The following is a 22,117-nucleotide window of genomic DNA, read 5'->3' as shown; positions in this document are numbered from 1 at the left end:
AGATACGCGTCTTTAAGAGGGTAACTGACCCTTGGAACAATTTACTTAGGGATGTGGTGCAGTGTTTGAAGTCATTACATTGAGACTGACTGCATTTGTCCAAGACCCACTCTAGCTCACCCACAAGTTGTTGGTCTCAGTGCAGGAACTACTGGGTGAAAGCCTCTGGCTTTGCTACGCCAGAGATCAGATTAGCTGGCCACAGTCGTCCCTTTTGGCCGTAGCGTCTAGGGTTCTAGGTTGCTAGGCAATGATCGACACCCGTTTTATTGGTACCGTGTTTGTTTGTTTGTAAATCATGGATCACTATCAACTACCCCAGCTGCCCTCCTCCTGAGTCCGGCTCACTTGTAGGCATCATTGTAGGGGCAGGTGTTAGGGAGTGGCTGCGCTGACGTGGGAATAGAAGCCCCGTGGACCAGGTCAGGATGGGCGGTTTGGTCCAAACACACCCCCGCCGAGATCTAGCGACCCCAAAGAGAATTGTCAGCTGCCAGAAGGATATCAGCCCTCCTGTGACTGGTTTCACTTCCCTCTAGAACCATGCGTTGCCTTTCTGAAGAATCTGGGGGAATTTACAACATGCCGTCCAGCCTCTCTATAAACTGCTTCCCCGGCTGTTTTGGAAGAAGGTGGTTCCCAACCATTGGCTCCTAGCTTCATATCAGCAGCTTTCAGTTCCTCCATCTTGCAAGTGGAGCGCTTGCAAACTCTGCACAATTTAGTCCTCCGCTGTTCCATCCAGGAACCAGCCCCACACAAATCAGTTTCTGTGAATTTGCTCGAGGTTCACGACAATTCACCAGGGGCCTCAGGCGAAGCCACTGGGTTGTCCTGGATTCTTTGCTGTGAACATTTGGGCAGCTGCACAAGCTTATTTGGTGCCTAGATCTTAGGCCAGCCCTCTGCTCCTGTGTGGATTTTACCCTTGGATTTGTAAGGGGCTTTGAGATTCTCCAGTGGAAGGTGCTCCAGCTGGAGAATGGCTTAATTAGTCTTTTGGGAATAGGTGAATCCTTTTCCTTGAACTTCCAGAACTGCTGATAGCAGAATAGGAAACACCCAACATTTCCTCTTGCTTTGAGGGTTTTTTTTAAATCAAAAATAATCTTTCCTTCTCGTCAGCAACACTTCCCTCTTTTCAGCCAGCTCGTTGCTACCGAGGGCCAGGACTATTATTAGCTGCTTGGGAAAGGGGGTTTCTCCCCTCCCGGAAAATGTCATCGGAAAGGGGGCGGGAATCCTTTTCGTCAAAGTTTTCAGCAGAAAATGGAGACTTTTGTTGTTGGAGCCTGAACTACGTGTGGTCCTGGGCTGGGAAAACATTTGTTCTTTGAGTTTCTCGGGTCTCTGATGAAAAACCAGACTGTTTCTAGGACAGCAGATGCTTTCTGCAAACGTTTTCTTAGAGTCGAAAACCCACATTCCAGCAAAAAAAGAGAAGTAGAAGGAAAAGTTTTGACCAGCCCTGTTTGGTGTCCCCCTTTCATAGAGAGGGGAAATGAGGCATAACAACTGGCTCACAAATCATTGGCAGAACCAGGATTCGAACCCAGGAGCCCTGATTCAGGGTCGGATCCTCAGAGGTACGTAGGCACCTAACTCCTGTTGATTTTAAGGATCTAGGTCTTGTTGCCTACTACCTTATCCATTGGACTCCCTTTCCCCCCTCCCCCACCCCTTGTTAACACTGATGGTTCTATCTAGTCCGCTGTTTGGTCGTGCTGTGACCCCTCCTTTTTACTGGCAGTGTTGCTGAATCATATCAGACCAGTTCATCCAGTATTGTTCCATAGGTTTGAATATCAACGGGGGAGGGAGAGCTCAGTGGTTTGAGCATTGGCCTTCTAAACCCAGGGTTGTGAGTTCAATCCTTGAGGGGGCCACTTGGGGATCTGGGGCAAAATCAGGACTTGGTCCTGCTAGTGAAGGCAGGGGGCTGGACTTGATGACCTTTCAAGGTCCCTTCCAGTTCTAGGAGATGGGATATCTCCATTATTTATGTTTTATGATCTGGCTGATGCCCATATTGGCCATCCTCTGTTTGGTGCTCGCTTCCCTCCATGGCTTCGGCAGCCAACAACCCCCTTCGGTGAAAGCTGGGTCCGCCGCGTTGTCTAAGCAGGAGAGTTTGGGCACAGTGCTGCCTGCAGGTACACATTTGCAACCCTCCTAAGAGTTAATGAAAATCGCACCCTCCGTGTAGAGAAGACTCAGGGCTAGTCTGTGATGAATATAAAGGAGATTCTTTACCCAGCTGCTGGACTCAGACAGACCCTGTGGTTCCCTCTGGCCCCCCAGCTCGCAGTGTGTCCTGCTGAGTGTGGCCCCACTGAGCCCTGGCCTGGATGCACAGGGTTGCTGGCTGGACTACATGCCTATAGGCAGAATTTGACTCCCTGAACAAGTCTATAATAAAAGCGCTGGTTGCAAATACTTCTCTGTTCTGAGAGTAGCTCGTCTGCCTTCTGCTTCCCCAACAGACGAGGCGGTTGGGAACCTCGTGTTTCAATTCCAGGCTGGTGCACACATCTCTAGCACAGCCCACCGGCCATAGCGTGGCAGAGGCGTTGGGCCCGGTCCCCAGCTGGTGTAAATCAGTGTGGCTGCATGGAGGTCAATGGAGACGCTGATCGTTCACGTGAGACGCCCGGATCTCCGAGACGGCAGCTCCCAAGCACGACAGGGAATGGGGGCTCAGGGCCTGGCCACAGGTGCGTGCATATCCTGGGATTGCTGGGAGAGCAGGGGTGCTGAAAACTGGGTAAGTTAAGTGCCTCAGCCCAGGGAAAGACTCCCATTGATTGAAGGGAGCCAACTCTCGGGAAAGACCCTCTGTTGACTTCCTTGGGAGTGGAATGAGCCGGCCCAGATTGCCAGCCAGATGGCTTCGGTTCAAGGGGCTGATCCAAACCCCGGTGACTCCTGCACCTGTCGTGGGGAGCATTTCCATCGGCTGCCATGGGCCAGGCCCTACTTCAATTGTCCGTGGCTCGAGATCCTTTCTCGTTGCTGGTTGTTGCTGTCACTGCTGCTTGTTAACAGGCGTCCCAGCTGCCTCCTCCCCCCGAGGATTTCGGATGTCCCCGTTCTGTGCCTCAGAAAGCAAGCCAGGTACATAGACAAGCCCAACTGGGATATTCCCCTTCTCTGGCACGTAGGATCACCCTGTTCTCTCCCGCAGCTGCCCAGAGGGCGTTTTCAGCCCCCAGTGAAATGATGGAGCTCAGGGGTCAAACGGAATTGATTTAGTCACAGTCGTACTCGATCAGCATGCAGATCTTTGGCTCTCCGCAGGCTTGGCGGCTGCAGGGCCTTGGCAGGCCCGGTTCTCTGCCACCCGGTTCTCTTGTGCCCTTCTTTACACCCGTGGAAAGTGGGCATAAAGCGCCACCAGCTCAGAAGGGTGGTGAGACCATTGCGCTGCGGTAAATGAATTCACAGCGACGGCAGCCCCGGATCTTTGTCCTTTGTCCTCCGTTAATCCCAGGATCCTGCAGGATTCTCAGTTCTTCCTACAAAGTCCTGAGGCCCAGGTCCCATGGGAGATCAGGGGCGAGACCCCTTTCAGGATCTGGGCCTCAGAGTCTTTAGCTCCCTTTGACGTCAACGTGAGTTGAAGGTTCTCAGCACCGCCCAGGATCGGGCCCTGGGTTCCATCATTCTTGGTGTTTCCCTGTGGAACCTCGTTAGGGTTGATTGAGACATAGACATAGTTAAACCAGTGCACAGGCCAGCCCTTAGCTTAGGAGACAATGTCCTATCTGCAAAAAGAAGAACAGGAGTATTTGTGGCACCTTAGAGACTAACAAATTTATTAGAGCATAAGCTTTCGTGGACTACAGCCGAAGAAGTGGGCTGTAGTCCACGAAAGCTTATGCTCTAATAAATTTGTTAGTCTCTAAGGTGCCACAAATACTCCTGTTCTTCTTTTTGCGGATACAGACTAACACAGCTGTTACTCTGAAAAATGTCCTATCTGTAGCACAGGACTTAGCAGGAATGCCCCCAGCTCAAGGGGGGTTTGAATCTAGGGAGGTGACGATTTAATTGTCCTGATGTAAGATTCCTTAACGAGCCAGGACTCAACACTTGGCTATAAGCAAGCTCTCGACCGCCTGGCAGAAGGGCCATGTTGCGGATCCAGCCGTGAGAGAAGCAATTATGATTTTTTGTGTGCACTGACCAGTGCCCTGCATGCTCCATCGTGTACCAATGGATAATCAGTTAATTAATAACAGTGCTAAGCTCCTGCATGCACAGACCCTAGAGGGTGTGCCATGATGCAGTTTTGCTCCTCCCCACCTCCCAGCATCTGCCTCTGCTACCAGGATCAGCACAGAGACGCACAGAGAGCAGGGAAGACATGGAGGTGGCCAGCAAAAAACCCTCTCTCCCTTTCTTGCTAGTGATGCTGATCAGCGTCTCTCCAGGTAGGTGAACCAGAACTGGTTTAAATTGTACACGCAGAGGGCAGAGTGTGGCACAAGGACTAAGGAATACTATAATGTAAGAATTTATAGCAAAAGAGCAGGAGACTGAAGGGAGAACCAGCTGGTATGTTTTTTTCCCCCATGGTAAATTGTTTTCAATGCTTTTATGGCAGGTTTCTGTGCATTTTTTTAGATTGGCTAGTTATTGAATGTTAAATTAATGTGAGTGGAATATTAAAGCTATATTAATAGAGGTGTAACCACTATTAGACCAATTTATTTTTACCCACTGCAGATTCGTTGCTAGATATTTTCCAGAGTGTTATCTAATCCAGTTGATTGTGTGGGGTTTTTGTTCAAAGAATGTATAACTGTGTCACCAAAGAAATAAACGAGGCTGACAATCGGGATTTCTTCCTTAGGTTGTTGATTTTTCAGGTGGCTGAGGAAAGGAGACTAGTCTCGGCGAATTTATCATCAGATTTTTATCAACAGCTCATGAACGTTATGGGCCAGATGCCCCCCTGGCGTGAACTGCTGTAGACCCACTGAACCCAGTGCAGCTTTGCCATTTTATACCAGCTGAGAGCTTGGGCTCTTATGTAAAACAAGACAGAAGAACCTCCGTTAATTCTCACTTTGCTAATCCACAAATCTAATAATTCTCACCAAAGCCGCAGTTCCTAGAGAAACCATTTAATAGCAGGGATGGATCAGCAGGGAGATTCTGTTCCTAAAAACTTGCTGTTTTTACAGAATATACTGCTGCAAAACATCATTTTTTTTTTTTAAAGGATGCTTGTCTCAACCCCCAGGTTCATGATTCTGCCGTGCAGATGAGGAAGATGGAAAGACCTTTCTGATGATGTAGCACTTCCCAATTGCTTTCTTTGTTCTCCTCTATCTGCACAATTGTATAGGACATAGGTCTGGTGTAGCAATGAGCCGCAACCAAAGATGGGTTAGCACTGAACAAACGCAGATCTCTCTTAACAACTGCACGTCCCTGCTGTCATTTCATTAGACCAGAATTGGACTGATCCATGTACAAAATACACCATGATCACTTGGTTCAAATCAGTTATAATGCTTAACAACATACTACATCTATCTCTATCTCTCATCATTACTCAGTGATCTTTCCCATCTATTTATCTCTCCTGCCAGCTGATCTATCTTAGCACCATAGTATTTACGCTTCTCCCCTTCAACTCTTAGACCTTTCTGTTATGATCCACTCTTCCCCCACGAGCAGTCAGCTTTTTCCAGTTTGAGACCAGGGATTTACCAAGATTAACCTGTTCCAAACAACTTCTGGGTAAACAGGATAAAAATCGCACCACGCGGACAGACTCAGGAAACGATTTCATTGTAGCAAAGTGACCCAGCCAGGGTGGTTTTTCCAAACCATTTCCTTAGACTACCCTGAACAATGGTGCGGCAGCGGCAAACGGAGCCGCTGAGACCAAATATGTCGCTGTAGAACGGTTGCCTCTTCTAAAGCGGATGTCAGTATCATGGCAAGCCCCACACATCAGTCGAGCTACTGGCCTCTGGTAAACTGGCCTGAGAACGGATGAGGACAGTGGCAAGCAGTGTTTTGCAGAGATCTTGATGAACATCCCTAAAATTAAATACAGTTGGAAGCACTAATAAAGCCAAGTGTTCCAGAGATGAGGAAGGATGGTTCAGGGGTTAGCGCCCTAGCCCGAAACTTTAATTCATATATTTTAAGGCCAAAAGGGTGCATTTTGATCATCTAGTCTGGTCCCCTGTATAACACAAGCCAGAGGATTTCACCCAATTCTCACCAGTCAAATGGTGTTTGACCAATTCCCTGCTCGGCCGCAAACTTCCTGTGTGACACTTAGTCTCTCTGTGCCTCAGTTTCCCCATCTGTAAAACAGGGGTACCAACCCTCCCCTGCCTCACAGGGGTGTTGTGAGACTAAATAAATTAAAGATTTGAGGCACTCAGGTGCTACCGTCGCGGGGGCTGCTGCATCCAGGAATAGGGTAGTATACTGTTAAATAGTTTGCAAGCCTTTGAATGGTGTTTACTGAACTCTGCGTTTTAGAAGCCAGCCAGAGAAGTAGCGTGCATGTAGCTAGGCCTGGTGCCTTCATGTGTGTTTGGTCAACACAGTTAGTTGGGCCTAGGTGGTTAATTCATGTTATTTTTGTTTGTTGTGGAAACATGAAAAGAAACACACCTGGGGCCACAGATGTCCCTGATACAGGCAGGTGCAGGTCGGCTCTCAGAGCTTGCAAGTTGTGGATCTGACCCAAGAGTCTGGAAATGCTGATGAGGCAAATTAACTTGGTTTAGGGATTTGGGGCCTCGTCTGCCTTCCTGGGTGGGGATTCATGACAAACGGCCCCCAGCCCAAGCCAACTCGCTTTGTGCTGCCTGTTGACAAAGGCCCTAATTCAGGGAAGTGCCGCGGGTGGAAACCCAGGTCCCCGTTCAAGTCAAAGGGAGCTGTGTGGGGGGCTTGGATTTTACCCAGAGACCAGGCTTTTCAAAAGGGCTCGATACCCACAAGTGAGGCTAGATGTTCAGATATGTACGTTGGATCTCCACGGGGTGCTGTGCCCTCCAGACAGTCCAGCCCCAGGTGTGAGTGCTGGGACATCTGGTCCTGAGCTCTGGAGAAAATCTGACCCTTTAGCCCGTGCTTAGCGACTTTCCTGAGTCAGGACCCGACATTACAGGTTAGCACCCTAACCACCAGGCGTCTCTTCCTCTCTGTACAATCACTGTAATCCTGCTAGCCTCACACAGGTGACATGCAAGGGGAGCTAAATCACAGGAAAGCCACAAGAGTGTTAAAGCACTGATTTAAAAAAAAGAAAATCAAAGGAAGTCTCAGACCAATAGGATCAGCATAACAAAAGCCCCACGGATGCTGAGCACTTCTTATGCAGAGATGTGTACAAAGCAATGCAAAGAGGCAGCTTGTAATGTGGGCTGCGGGAAGGCTTATAAGAAGTAAACTCTCTGATGTCGGTATTTAATCTTCTTTAATACACAGGCACAGCGCTTTCTTCTCCACATCCAAGCTGGCGGCGAGAGAAGGGAAATCACGGCTTGTGGGACTAGGTTTAAATTCAATAACGTGGCACCTTTCGTCCCAAAGACTTAACACGTGATAGCCAGAGATCGTTTCGCCCACCTCTGGGGTGGGGTAGGGCCGCTGTTTAACAGCACACAGCAACATTATTCAAGACTGCAGCCAAGTTGGAATTTAGTCAGGGCACCAGGGTTAAAACTATAAATCCTAGGTACTTTCATGGCCCCCTATCACCTTAATATCTGAGCACCCCACACTCATTAATGGATTGGTCCTCACCAAACCCCTGTGAAGTAGGGCAGTGCGACTGTCCCTGTTTTACAGATGGGGAAACTGAGGCACAGAGCAATGGCGCCCCATGTTGTCAAAGGTATTTGGGCACCTGTGATTTCAGTGAGAGTTAGGCACCTAAATACCTTTGAAGATCTGGAGCTAAATGATGTGTCCAAGCTCACAGAGGAAGCCTGGCATCTCGGGTCATAGCTGCTTCCTTAACCTCGATTCTTGGCAATGGGAGTTGGGCCTGGGGGGGCCGGAATGATCACACCCAGCTGGGAGGGGGTCAGGGGATGCCTATAAAGGCTGAAAGAGCAAAGGTAGGAAGGGGGACCATAGGAAGTGGCTGGCCTATGGAGGGGACCGCGGGGAAGAGCTGTCAGAAGCCCCTGAGCTGGAGCCAGGAAGCGGCCGGGTTTACAGGGTGCTGTTTTATTTTGGGTTTTCTGACGCTTGCTGGTGGCGCTGGATCTGGTGGGAGCCTTTCCTGGGCTGGGGAGAGAGGCCAGCAGCCTCCAGCACCTTCTCTTCTGGCCAGAGCTGGATGAGACTAGACCTGGTCAGCGGACAGGCTGATTTCACGCTTTTCAAATCAGATTGGAGGAAACCCTGGTGTGGTATTCAACAGCTTCCCTCTCCTACCCCCGAGGTGGCTGCATTTTGGTGGTGGGTGAAATGATCCCTTTCTATAGATGGTTTTTGTTAACCCCAGAAGGGACCATTCTGACTTGGAGTCTGACCTGCAGAGCACAGCCTGGGAACCTCACCCAGTGCCTCCTGCCTCCTGGCTGAGCTAGATGGAGCTTCGAGGAGCTAGCCAGTCCTAAGGGGTGAAAGGGGTGAGCTATTGTTTATCCCGGGCCAAATTCGCGGCTGTTGTAAATCAGAAGATTCCCATAGCAATCAATGGAGCAATGCTGATGGCTACCTGCTGGGGATTGAGGGCACCTATTCATGTCAATAAAGCGAAGCTAATCTACGCCGTGTGGACATATGCCCCGGCCGACTCCAAGGAAGGCTTTGCCTCAGCAAAGACATCTGAGCTGGCCCGCGATCATTCTTCAGCCAGGGCGAAACTCCCCTGCACTGCGCACACGTGCCTGTCAACACATTTTGCACATGCACCAGATGGTGGGGGGAATCCGATGGCCTAATCCCAAAGAAATATCAGATTTCTCAGCAGGCTTTAGTTGGCTTTTAATGAGGCTGGCATTTGTCGTTATAGAAACAAAATACAGACCATTCGTTTTCCCTCTGTCCAAGGTGATTTCAGGGCTAGGCTTTGGCAGAGGATCACGCAACCAGACCAGCACGAACTAAAATGTATCTGAACGATGCACGATGGCCGTGTAGACACGCTCCCTGAACTATTACTCAGCAGGGGGGTCTCAGCTCACCAACTGCTTCGCTGCTGTCAATCTTTCTGCAGGTACAAGGGCAAAGGAGGAAAGCGAGGCGACTTGGCCCTGTTTAGGGGGAGCCCTTCCCGAAATCTTAGGGGCTGTTGGGCTGATGAGATTCCCGCTCCAATTCTTTTCGACCAAAGCGGTTCTGATGAGCGTGGGCTAAAGAGAAACAGCTGAGCTGAGAATCTTCGCCAGTTTCCTTGTCAACGGGAAAGTCTCCGTGCAACCGGGAGGCTGGATATGGGGAAATGCATTACCCTGACCAAACGGTCTCCGCATGCGGATCTAGTCCTGCGAGCCCTTGACCTCAATGGGGTTGTAATTATTATCCATCTGTTCTGCAGTGGCACCTGGCAGCTCCATTCCTGGACCAGGGATCCTGCTGTGCGAGGGGCCGGACAACCGCAGAACGAAGACAGTCCCTGCCCCAAGGAGCTCACAGTCTACGGTCTAGATCATAGAAGCCTAAATGCCATCAAACTTCTATAGGGCAGTCAGGAGCCTAAACACCTTTGTGGCCTACGTGACTATTCACCTGAGTAAAGATTTGCAGGCTCAGGCAAAACTTGTGCAGGGTGAATGTACCCCAGGCAAAAGGCCACTACAAAGGGCATAAGCGCCACTTCGCGCCCTCTGAAACCCTATGCTGAGAACTCCAGTGGTGCAGCGTGCCTTGTGCAAACCCTCTGCGCAGAGAGATGTTTCCCTTTCTTCTCAGCATGTGGCTACACTGCCCTGGGGGGGGGGGGGTGATTGTGACCCCTAGTGGGGGCCAGCTGTGGTCCCTCAATTAGGGTGAACTGCAAAGAACGGGGCAGACAATCCCCATAAAGCTAGTAGATACAAAAAGGCATAAAACAGCTTCTTTATTACCTCACTGGCTACTCAGAAGTCCAAACAACACAGTTCCCCTAAAGTTCTCCAGCCTCAGGCCTCCATCCAGGTACCCACGTCAAATCTGAAGAAAAATTCTGTAAATCTTATTTCATTATATAAAAGAAAAGGTTCTGCCAATCCCAAAGGATCGGACATGTTACCTCCCAGGTTAATGAATGTTCCAGATCTTACCCAAATACACGCTACAGCCAATTCTTATTAACTAAACTAATATTTATCTAAAAACAAAAGAGAGAGGGTCTGGTTACAAGATCAGTATACGTACGGACATGAGTTCGATTCACTGAGGTTCAGATTCAGAGCAGAGATGGTGAGCTTTGTAGTTGCAGAGAGTTCTTTCAGCAATAGTTCGTAGGTTAAAGTCCAATGTCCAAATCTCACATTCAGGGCGTACCAGCATAACAGGGGCCTCAGACTCAAACTTCCCCTGATGAAGCTTAAGCAGATCTGAGATGACAGAATCAGGACCAAGGATCTTTTATACAATTTCATGTCTTTTGACAAGTTGGAATTCCTCAGGGAACAAAAGGTGATTAGGATGACTTTGAAGGAGGTCCGTCACCGGCACTTAGCTATACGCATTAACATAAGGCCATTTGCTTGTTCCTCCACCATTCACAGTACATTTCAAAGAGAGATGAATGCCGAGATGTCCCACATTTACAATTTATTTACATGACAGGATGTTCTTTTAACCTCTGAATTATCAGAAAACAGCATAGACAGGGACTGCTGGTTACATTGTCCAAACTTCTCATACATATGTAAATACACAAAACCACAAACATTATCTCTCCACATGTCTTATGAGGGTTATTTATTTGGCAGGCTGTTTAGCCCTTTCTAGCCATGCATCACAGAGGCGTTTCCCTTCTCAGCGAGTGTCTACGCTGCCCTCAGGGTGTGTGACTGCGGCAGGTGTAGACAGACCTGCACTAGCTTTAATCTAGCTAGCTCACGCACCATGGGCTGTGGAAGCTGCCTAGGATGCTGAGTACCTGAACTAGCTAGATTAGAGCTAGCGCGGGTATGTCTGTCTGCTGCAAACGCGCCCCCCCGGCTTCAGTGTAGACATAACCTGCCGTGCCATGGAGAGCACACGGGGGGCGGAGGGGCGAGGGAGGTTATTTTTAAAAGAGATGCAGCCTGGAAGGGAAATTTAGCAAACTAAAAACCACGTTTCAGTTCGCCTTCTTTCTGCTGCTTTTCTGTTTATCTTGTGACACGCTAGAAGGCTGTAACGTTTCTACCTTGCCCTCTTTCTTAGATATCCTGGTCGCCCAAGCACCGACACCCCCCCGCCAGGTAAATGGGACTCTGGGAAGATCAGTCGTGCTGTCAGTGGATCTATCCCCCGGGAGAAAGGTGAAAGAGATCGAATGGAGCTTTCGTGCTGGGTCAGGTGTGACGATTCAGCTGGCTGAGTTCAGTGGGGGGAAGTTTGAGCGACCCGATCCCAACGACAGATTTAAGCAGAGGCTAGAAAGGTACAACGAGACCTCGCTGAGGATCAAGGCTCTGGAGCTGGGCGATAGCGGAGTTTATGAGGCCCGGATTAAGATAGTACCAGCAACTGTGGAGGAACTGGCCTTTCGCCTCGTGGTCTATGGTAAGTGTCGACAAATGGATATTACCTAACAGCGTTTCCAGGAATACGCAGTGGCTGAAGCTCTGATATTAACGATAATCCCTCACTCTTTTCATTTGTAGATCTCAAAGCAATTTACAATAGAGGTCAGTAGCGTTATCCCCATTTTACAGATGGGGAAACTGAGGCACAGGGCAGGCACATGCCTTAGGTCACCCAGCAGGAGGGAGGGCTAGCCTAGTGGTTTGAGCATTGGCCTGCTAAACCCAGGGTTGTGAGTTCAATCCTTGAGGGGGCCACTTAGGGAGCTGGGGTAAAAAAATAAAAATAAAACTGTCAGGGATGGTACTTGGTCCTGCTAGTGAAGGCAGGGGGCTGGACTCAATGACCTTTCAAGGTCCCTTCCAGTTCTATGAGGTAGGTATATCTCCATATATTTATTGTTTAGACTAAGCAGCCAGACGGCTCCCGTCACCCTTTCCTCAGGTGAACAGGAGGTGAACTGTTTACCTAGTGCTTGGGACGACCCAGACATGTTTGTTACAATACAATCCCAGCAGCTGTAGTGCACGTTTTCTGGGGTTACGAGGGCTCCCTGATAGACAAGGCGGGTGGCCAGGTACCATATCACGCCATCTGCTGCAGGGAGATCACTGGAGATGCTGCACCTCCCGTGGTTTACAAAGACAAGGGTCTATCCGCAGGGAATCATCCAGGCGGGCTCCTGGGGTCTCGAACCTGCTTCCCCCGCCTGGGCCCGCTAAGAGGCTGGATGGATCAACTTTCTGGGTGTGTTGCAAAACCCATCCACTTGGGTCCTGATTCCACTCCCGTTGGAGTCCTCAGCAAACCTGCCATTGCCGGGGTCAGGCCCTTGGGGGTGAGATAGACGGAGGCAGCGGTGGCTCCAGGCACCAGCGCTCCAAGTGCGTGCCTGGGGCGGCAAGCCGCGGCGGGCGCCCTGCCAGTCCCTGCAAGGGCGGCAGTCAGGCAGCCTTCGGCGGCATGCCTGCAGGAGGTCCGCCGGTCCCGTGGATTCGGCAGCAATTAGGCGGTGGGTACGCCGAAGCTGCGGGACCAGTGGACCTGCCGCAGGCGTGCCGCCGAAGGCAGCCTGCCTGCCGTGCTTGGGGCGGCAAAAATGCTAGAGCCGTCCCTGGACGGAGGGAAGAGATGGCAGGCTCATTGGGGGCTGGGGGAGGGACTGTCCTTTTGTTCTCTGTTTATGCAGCGTTTAGCACCTTGGAGCTCTAGTTCCTGCCTGGCGCTGCTGGGGGAGAACTGAGCCATGGCAGGTCTACCTGGAGATACAAAGGCATTTCCATGGGAGATCGTATCTTTGACTCCGTTGTCAAAGCCCCGGGGCTTTGGTCGGGCGTTTTGTGTTTGGTGACAGACTGGAGGAATGAACACACAAAGGAAAACTCAGCCCAGTTTCCCCACTGTGGACAGCCGGCCGAACCAGCCCTCTCCCCGCCCCCCATGCTGATGTGAGGTTAAGGCCGTGTCTACACTGGAAACTCTACAATGGCACCGCCACTGTGGTGTGGACACTTGCTACAGCCACGGTAGGGCTTGTTCTATCCCTATGGTCAATCCATCTCTCCCAGACGCAGGTAGCAGCTAGGTCAACGGAAGAATTCTTCCATCAACCTAGCGCTGCCTATGCTGGGGCATAGGGTGGTTTAATTAAGTCTCTCGGGGGGTGAGAAATCCCCCCCCCGAGCAACGTAGCTGGGTCAACCTCACCTTCTCCTGTAGACCAGCTCTGTGATTGCCCGTCCCCTGGACCGTGCTGTTGAGTTACACTCAGAACTCCTGCGTTCTGAGGAATTTCTGCCTCATTAAGGGTGCGCTCAGTCACGCTCTTCCCTTCTGGAACTTCCAACCTGCCCTGGGTCAGGGTCGGGGTGAATGGGGTGTGGGGGCTCCGAGCAGCAGGGATCAGCTGTCACGGTGACCGGAGCGTATCCCATTCCTCTGAGTGTCGCTTGTCTTTGAACACAGAGCCAGTGCCACAGCCCCGGATCCGGAGTCATCTGCTCACCAGCACGCTGGAGGGGTGCAACGTCACACTGCACTGCCAGGGCTCGGGGAAGGGAAACGTGAGCATCTCCTGGGGCAGAGGGAACCCGGTCCAAGAGCTGGATCCCAGTCGGCACCAGCTCTCCCCTGATGGCAGCATACTGCAGCTGTCTCTGCAGCCCAGCTCCCTGAATGCCACCTACACCTGCACGGTCAGCAACCCTGTGGATCAGAAGATCATTGCCTTCGACCTGCAGAGCATCTGCCGCAGTGGAGGTGAGGGGTTTGTGGCCTGTCTCTGTGTTGATGGCAACACCTGATGCTTTGTTTCAGGGAGAGAGTGCGGTTTAGTGGTTAGGTCACCAGCTTGGCACTCGAGAGACCTCACTTTTATTCCCAGCTCAGCCACTAACCTGCTAGGTGGCCTGGGTCCAGCCACTCCCTTCCCCCTCCCCCCCCCGTGCCTCAGTTTCCGTCTGTAAAAATGAGGGACGATCCCGCCTCTCTACCTCACTACGGTGTCCTGATGCTACGTTCGCTCATGCTGCCCAGATGCTACGGGGATGGGAGCCGCAGATTTGATGAGGGGCGTGAGGAGTTGCCCTAAGAAACACTGACCCGTTTGCTACACAGCGTAGAAAGGGACCGCATGCCGCAGGGAATTTGGGGTGTTGGTTTTTATCCAGCTCAGTCATTGTTGGGTCTGGTTACTCTTCAGAGAGGCACCATGTGACCAGATAACACCCCCATGACTGGGAGCAAATGGCCTTGCTGGGGGTAGAGTCTGAAGTCCCCTTCTCACTAGGGTCTGTCCCACACCCACTGAAGGTTCCCCTTCGGCTCAGGCCCCAGCAGCGGCGTCTCCTTCAGCCGCGGCCTGATGGCTAGGGGACGTTAAGCCCTGGCTCTTCATTACCCACAAGCCCTGGCGGGATGCTGCTAACCTCCGCCCTCTGCCATTCCAGATGCAGACGCGTCCTTCTCAAAGCCGGGGTACATTGTGCTGACTTTCTTCCTGTTAGTGCTAAGCCTTGGGACTGCCGTCTGGTGTTGGCGGATGAACAATGAGAAGTCGGCTGACCCGGGTAAGGAAAGTCCTTTCCAGCCCACTGCTCGCACCAGGGCTGGACTCTGCCGTGGTGTCTGAACTAGAGCCCTGCGGCAGGACTGGGATCCCGTAGGATGTGCTGCTGTAATAGAGTCCTGCGCAGGGCTCTGATCTGAACTCTCTTCTGCAAAGGGGGCTAGAATCTGGCTTCTTTTTTTTTTTTAAGGAGCGCTGAGACTCTCCCATAATCACATGACTCCGGGAGCTGGGGCTTTAAGATACACACCAACTACCACGAGGCTCACGATAAACTCATGAGAGTTGGCCACGGGGAGAATAGGCCCAATGCCCGGCATAGTCAAGGCCTTAACCCCTTTTTCATTATGATCTGAACATAGGCGCCGACTCTGTGGGTGCTCTGGGGCTGGAGCACCCACTGGCACCCACTGGCAGCCAAGCTCCCGCGTCCTTGCTCCTCCGCCTACCTCCCAACGCTTCCCGCCTTGCCGCCACCAAACAGCTGTTCGGCGGCATGTTGGGAGGGAGAGGGAGGGGGAGGGGGAGGAGCGGGACTGTGGCGCGCTCAGGGGAGGAGGCAGGGCCGGGGTGGGGATCTGGGGAAGGAGTCAGAATAGGGGCAGTGAGGGGGCAGAGTTGGGGCGGGGACTTTGGGGAAGGGGTTAGAATGGGGGCGGGGCTGGGGGCAGAGGCGGGTCGAGCCCCCACCGGCGGGAGCAGAAGTCAGTGCCTATGGATCCGAATGTACCCGGGATCTAGCATCTTAACATCAAACATGCCGATTGTGTCTTCTCTGGAGAAGGACTCGCGTGGACTCCCTGCCCGTGATTTTGTGGGGGTGGCTCTGTGGATTTGGAGCTGTGCGGCGGGGCTCAGCTCACGACAGACGTGACGGGCAAAGATCCCGACGCTCCGGGCTGCTGTTCTCGCTCCTCTCTTAACCTCCCGCTCTTTCCTCAGCTGCCACCCCCACGGGCCCCGTGGAAGAAAGTCCGTCCGACCCGCAGTACGCTGAGATCATGAGGAGTCCCCCCGAAGGAAATGACCAGGTGAGTGCTCTGAGCTGAGGTTATCCAGCCCCAGCCTTCCCCGCCGAGCCCCAGCACTGCCTTGTGCAGGGGGGTGGCCGGGACTCTTTCGTTAGACATTAGCAATAAGTGCTGCAGCAGGCACGGCTGTCGGAAAGAGATCCTCGCCCTTTGTGTGTTTGGACTGCGAGCTCTCTAGGAGAGGGATTCTGACTCCCTCTTTAAACATCCTTATTGTGTCAGCTGCGGGCCGGAGCAGGAAGTTACATCCTCTTGCTACGGCCAACAGGTGCTGCTGTTTTGCCCAGCAGAAACGATCACTTCTGTCAACCACCAGCTGCCTGGCGCGAGGAGGAGAGGGAGTAGCGGGTGGGCTCTTTCTCTCTTTGGCGTGTGCGTTGCTCCTTTCTGTCCGTTGTGTCGCTCTTCGGGCTGGGTGAGGCTGCTCTTTGCTGTGTGTGTGTGGGCACGCATCTCCTCTGGGGAGCGTCCGGCTCTGCGCCCGTGGAGGCATGCATAAGTGTCTGCCTGACTTCTCTCTCGGCTGGGTTGTGTGCGTGCGTGGACATGTGATGCTCCTGTGTGCTGCACGCTGTTCCCCTGTCTGGCTTGTGTATCTCCTCCAGGGCTGCAGCTGTCATTCGGGTGCGCGTACAGCTTCTCTGTGTGTTGCTCCATTCTTTAAATAAAGAACATATCAGATATTAAACTGATAAGAACAGGTACTACGCTTGATCTTAGCTCATAGAGAGCATGTGTCCTTTCTGGAAGGGTGTTGCTCTCTCTGCCGTGTGTCTGTCTCTTCTCTTCCCTTGGGAGGCGTGATCTCCCCCGGATGTCTACCTCGCTGGGGGGTACCCTTGTATGTCTCTTGTATGGCTCCTATTCGGGCTGCCCCTAACACCCTCCCGTCCACACACAACCCTCTCACCTGAGTTCAGTGGCACTTTCAAACCTGGCACTACCTGGCTCCGCGGGGGATGGTTAGAGCCAAGATGCTGCTTTCACTCAGGCTGGTCCCCCACCCGCTTTGCAGCATCGCTGCAGGCTACGGCCCGCCTAGCCCTCCGGCGCCTTCCCACAATCCCCTACACGCCCAGAAGGATAGACAAGTTTCCCACAAACCACCGGGAAAGAATCCGAGAGGCTGGGCTCACGGCAGCGCAAAGGGCCAGGGGATCTGTCCCCAGAAGTCCTAGCGGCGTGGGTGGGGAGTGCAAACACCAGTGGGGACTCAGTAACATGGGCGGGGCTTTGCAGGGTGGCTGCTCAGAGCCCGGCTGTGCTGTGTGGCGAAGACAGATTGTAGGAGCCTTCAGTGTGTCGTCCTACACCGCATCCGCACTGGCCTGTTTATTGTTCCTTGTTTAGGTTTCGGGAGGGGAGCAGGCCAGCTGGCCCTCTGGCTGTGTTTGCACATGGAGGAGCCCTCCGGGAGGGCACTGCACATGTGGAGAATGTGGAGAGGTGCCCACACACACACACAAGTCTTTGTACACACACACACCATCTTTGTCTACACACACACACACACACTTTCTCTCTCTCTCTCTCTTTATCTACACACACACACACACACAATCTTTGTACACACACACACCATTTTTGTCCACACACACACACACACACACACACACACATCTTTGTCTATACACTGACGCAGAGGCCAGGAGTCCCAAGGGTTCAGATGCATCCTGTCCCGCAATGCAGGCTGGAAACTACCCAGTAGTCGTTGCTGACAGCAGAAGTATAAGGCACTATGGGATCAGTGGCTCCAGGATCCCAGAATGCACTGGTACAGCCACAGGTTGGCATGCTGCACCAAGACATTGTTAAGTGAACATGAACCCCAGCTGCCCAAGTGTGCCATGTGTCCCTCTAGTGACTGGTATGCAGAGAGGATAACAACCTACTACTGCTGATGGTTAACAGTGTTGTTCCTTTAGCTCAAGTCGATGTGGTTTGTGCTTCTTGAGGCTGAAGGTGCTGGGTTTATCCATGCTGAGGAACCATGGTGGGGTTGTTACAGACACATCAACCCATTGCAAGGACTGAGGACCAAACACTTCAGACAAACAATGTTCCTACCAGGGTTTCCTCATTTAGCGTAGCAGTTTGAGTTTGGAGGGGTGAGGTGAAGCCATGTCCACTGCTGCGAAGGTAACAGCACTGTGTGTCATGTCCCACTCTGGTCTGCCTAGAGGATAACAACCTACAAGTGTTACCAGTTAATGGAGTTGTTCTGCTAGCTCAGGTGGTAGACGTCTGTGCTTTGGCACATTCAATCCTTGCTGATTTGGGGGGAGAATTTTTAGCAAATTCATCTGCAGAGAAAACGGCTTGCAAAGTCCTTCCAATAACAAACGTGTCTGCTTTTGATTCAGGCCCTACGTCACCTGGAAAATAACACGGAGCGGAGCCCGCAGAAAGAGCCTCTAATCACCACCATCTACGACAAGGTCCACAGGACTCCCGAGAATACATCCGAGGAGGTCACATAGGCCCCCAGGTAAGGGGGACGCTGCTTTCTGTCCATGTGTTTAAAGAAGTGGCCAAGAGAGAGCGCGGAGCATGGGAGGACCTGGAAAGGTTTGGAGAATGAGCTAGACTCAGATAACGCATCCAGGGGTTGAGATGCTCTTCCGCAGCTGCCGCTGTTTACCCAGAACTGGACATTTTACAGCATGGGAATAATGACCTAGTGCCTAGCTCTTCTCGTCCATAGGTCTCAATGCACTTTACAAAGGAGGTCAGGATCCTTGTGCCCATTTCACTGATGGGGAAACTGAGGCACAGAGCGAGGCAGTGACTTGCCAAGCAGGCCAGTAGCAGAGCCAGGGATAAAACCCAGGTCTCCTGAGTCCCAACCCAGGTCTCTATCTGCTAGGATAACTGCCTCCTCCAAAGGGCCACATCTCAAGGGACTGGCCTTGTCTGTAGCCAAAGTCACAGTGGCTTAATTTAAACCACTTGAAAAACCAATTTAGTTAAACCAATGCAAGCCCCTGAGTGGATGCTCTTAATTCATTTTAAATCCGGTTTGTCGATTTAGCTGAATTGGATGAGGAACTGATGAACTCACTCACTACAAACCAGATTACGAGTGTCCACACAGGGAGCTAGCACCCGTTTAACTGAACTGGTTGCAAATCCGTCCTTTCCTCAACCCGCTGCTGCGCTGAAGTCGGACGAGACCTTAGACCCACATTTTCAGAAGTGGCCCCTGTCCTGAAACGGGGCAGGTGTTGGGTCCCAGTGGGAGGTGTTGGATTTTCAAGAGAGCTCCCTGCTCGGCAGCCCCTGTTGGGAAAACGGAGAAGTCTCCTCGCTTCTTGAGAACAATGGAGACTCCCCTCCCTGCTGGCTGAGGGTGGGGCACTCTTGAAAACCTGGCCAGCAGCGCCTGCATTTCAGAGGTGCTGAACTCCAACAGCTTCCACCGACTGCAGAGAGACGGATGGTGGGAGGGAAGAGAACAGACCCTCCCATCCCACCTGGCCGATCACCCCATCTCCTTCACAGGCAGGTTAGGATGGGGGTAGAGGGGTTGAGAGCCATTGAACCAAACTGTAAACCGTGTATATGATGGAAACCACTTCAAGCCGGGGGGTGCGGCAGCCCCCCCAAGTTCCAGCACCTCTGGGTGGGGAAGAGAAAGAGAACAATCAAAAGGGCCACTCCTGGGAACGTGGGACTGGGCGTACTGCGAGGGGCGAGGTCATCAGCCGCGGTAACTCGGTGTAGCTCTGGGGAGAGGTGCTGTTTGGCACCAGCGGAGAATCTGGGCCCGTCTGATCAGTCATTTCATGCCGATAATTTAGGACACAGGCGGTGGGGGGAGGCACGCTGGCCAGGCACTCAGGCCTTCTCTCTTTCCCCACAGGAACCAGATGTGGTGGCGTATCAGAGCTTACCAAGGGCTTTGAAGTGCACTGTGTGCCCCACTCAAACTCTGTAGCCGAACGGTCTCCGTTCCACCCACGAACCCGAATGGAAGAAGACACCTTCTCCAGCTCTGGAGCCTGCCTCGTGACGCTTCCCCACCCCACCCTGTTGTTTCGGAACCTCGTGTGTGAAGCCCTCAGCAACTGTTTTGGGAAGGAGGAACCCGAGTGAAGGCGGAGGAGCGGACTCTGGGAGGGAACAGGACATGCAGCTTCAGCGCTGGCGCTTGCGAAAGCAAAGGGCCGTGCGGGCTAAGGCGGGCCGGGGGAGAACACAGCACGGCTCTCCCCCCCTGCGAGAGGACGTTAGCCAACCAGATGGAGCCCGTCTTTCCATGGTTGGTGCACTGTCCTCCAGCAGGAGCAGCGTCCCGTCACCAACCGCGGAGCAGGATGGTGGCGAGAGGCAACGCGCCCCGGTGCAGAATGACCCGCGCCGAGAAGGAAACACTCACGTCTGAGCCTGGCCCGCTAGCTGCATGACTGAAGAAGCAACGTTGGAAAATGGGCTCCCCGGGGATGGAGGCACCGTTCTGGCTGCGTGATGCGGCAGGGCCGTGGGCTGGGAGGGACTTGGATGCACCATGTATTTATTTATCTATTATTCCGTTTGATAATGCTAGCCCTGCAGGGTCGATGTACACGTGACTGAGACATCGGATCCGGGGGCCTGTTCTCTTTGTGATCGTTGGAGGAAGGGAAGTTTTCTGAAGTAGAAATAGGAGCAGATGGTGCTGTGGCTTGGGGAGGAGAGGAAGATAGGAGTGTGTCTGATTTACAGTTGACTGACTGAGGGTCCTGGGGATTCACTGATCGGTAGAAATTGGCTGAGTAAATGGCAGTCAGATTGCAGTTTGCCGCAGAACCGTCTGGATCCCGTTGGAGAAATAAAAGTAAAATCTCCCCGCGTGCCGAATGCCGCACGGCGGAAAGGCGCAGGGGCAAAGCTACACGTGAAGCAGCACAAAATATCGCACTCGCAGCAGGCTCTTCCCAGGGCTCATCTGGTTGAGACCTAGGGGAGGTGTTGAGGAAGATCCAGGGAGCTGAGGGTGACTTGGCAGAAGTGAGATTAATGAGGGACAAACTGACCAGGTTAAGGAGTCAGGGCTAGATTCTGCCACTGGGATCACTAGGATTGCTCGGAGCAAAGTGCCACTGAGAGCCAGGGTGGCAGAACCTGGCCGTGGGGAAGGCCCTGAAGCTCGGCCTGAGGGGCACGTGCTGCAGGGCGGAACTGAGCCCCGTCAGGTGCAACCTCAAGAAGGAATTGGAGTCGGGAGTCTGGTTCCAGCCTTACCTGCCCCCCAGAGCAGTAAGTTACTGCAGTCCCTGAAAGGGAGCATGTCCCCTCTTGCTTATAGGGGTAACGTCTAGGGAGGGGCGACCCGAGATCTGGAAGGTCTTACTCTCTTCCCCCTTATGCCCCTGCTTGGCCAAGGAAGAGAAGGACACAGTCCAGCAGCAGGGAATTACCGGGAAGGACAATGAGTGTGTCTCAGTTTGGCCCGAAGATGCTCACACGGTGGTGGTTCCCTGTAGAGGTGAATGGCAGAGGAGTGGGTGTTCATGAGGGTAGCTAGCCCCAAGGTGTTCTGTTCCTGGGAGCCTGGTCTTGCTGTTACTACTTCAAAGGGCTAATTGCAATTAGACATCTGTGCCGAGTTCCACCCCCCTGCTGTTTATAGCACTCACACCATGGAAACCGTCTCCCAGAGCTGCTAAGCAACCCTCAGACATGAAAGGACCCGGCAGACCAGCCCAAAAGGGTCCTGTATTCTGGGAAAGTTCCCCTTTAAGTTCAGAGAAGCTCTTCAGAGGGGAAATCATCAAAACCCCAAAAATCAAAAATGTCAGGGGCCGGGGGGAGGAAAAGAGAATTCGCTGCCGGATTTGGTTGGGGAGCTGTGACCAGGATTGTTCCGCTCTCTAGCGACACATGCAAGAGGGGGAGAGGCGCTGGGCGGCACGCGCTGATCCCGGACCCACCTCCCACGCAGTAACTGGGAAAAGCTCTGGCGGGGGAAGGCAGCAGGGGTCTAGTGCTTGGAGGATCTCCACGCTTCCTTCCTCCTGTCTCTCCTGTCTATTGACACTGGGGGGTTCGCAGGGGACTGACTGTCTCTGTGTCTAGCAGAGCCTAGGCCCTCATCTCAGTGGGCGACTCCAGGCCTTCTTGTAATATCACAGAACGGAGCAGGGGCCTCTCCTGTGAAACCCAACGGTGGTGTGTGTGTGTGGAGAAGTAGCCCCCTCCGCTGAAGTGTTTCCAAGCCTGCTTTTGTCCTGGCTTCAGTCCCCGGTTAGCTTAGCCTGTCCAGTAAAGCATCGGATGATTTGTGCTCTATTCATGCAAATATAAGGAAATGTATGCAACTTTA

General features: G+C 52.6%; 1 protein-coding gene and 1 pseudogene across 3 annotated transcripts; one reads left to right on the top strand and one right to left on the bottom strand.

The window, feature by feature from the left end:
- Positions 1–1,260: 1,260 nt before the first annotated feature.
- LOC101932308 (SLAM family member 9-like) lies at positions 1,261–22,117 on the top strand. Of its 3 annotated transcripts, none has more exons than XM_042843256.2 (7): positions 1,261–1,586; positions 11,353–11,694; positions 13,681–13,974; positions 14,664–14,783; positions 15,725–15,813; positions 18,177–18,301; positions 19,676–22,117. In XM_042843256.2, exons 1-6 carry the CDS (start codon positions 1,502–1,504, stop codon positions 18,291–18,293), a joined length of 1,047 nt encoding a protein of 348 aa, XP_042699190.2. In that variant the 5' UTR covers positions 1,261–1,501; the 3' UTR covers positions 18,294–18,301; positions 19,676–22,117. The 3 variants fall into 3 exon arrangements, with proteins under 3 accessions (XP_042699190.2, XP_065430546.1, XP_023955636.2); XM_065574474.1 differs by lacking the exon at positions 1,261–1,586 and adding an exon at positions 2,547–2,714; XM_024099868.3 differs by lacking the exon at positions 1,261–1,586 and adding an exon at positions 3,974–4,433.
- LOC112058723 (U2 spliceosomal RNA) lies at positions 16,457–16,547 on the bottom strand (annotated as a pseudogene).

The sequence above is a fragment of the Chrysemys picta genome, chromosome 20, assembly GCF_011386835.1.
Source record: "Chrysemys picta bellii isolate R12L10 chromosome 20, ASM1138683v2, whole genome shotgun sequence".
Lineage (NCBI taxonomy): Eukaryota > Metazoa > Chordata > Testudines > Emydidae > Chrysemys > Chrysemys picta.
Note: the sequence above shows the minus strand (reverse complement) of the source record. Positions and strands in the feature narration are given on the sequence as shown.

Coding starts and splice junctions, on each gene's coding strand:
- LOC101932308 (XM_065574474.1), top strand. CDS start 2,621: ATGGAGACGCTGATCGTTCACGTGAGACGCCCGGATCTCCGAGACGGC. Junction 2,715..11,352: donor GGCTCAGGGCCTGGCCACAG/GTGCGTGCATAT, acceptor CCTCTTTCTTAG/ATATCCTGGTCGCCCAAGCA. Junction 14,784..15,724: donor TGAGAAGTCGGCTGACCCGG/GTAAGGAAAGTC, acceptor CTCTTTCCTCAG/CTGCCACCCCCACGGGCCCC.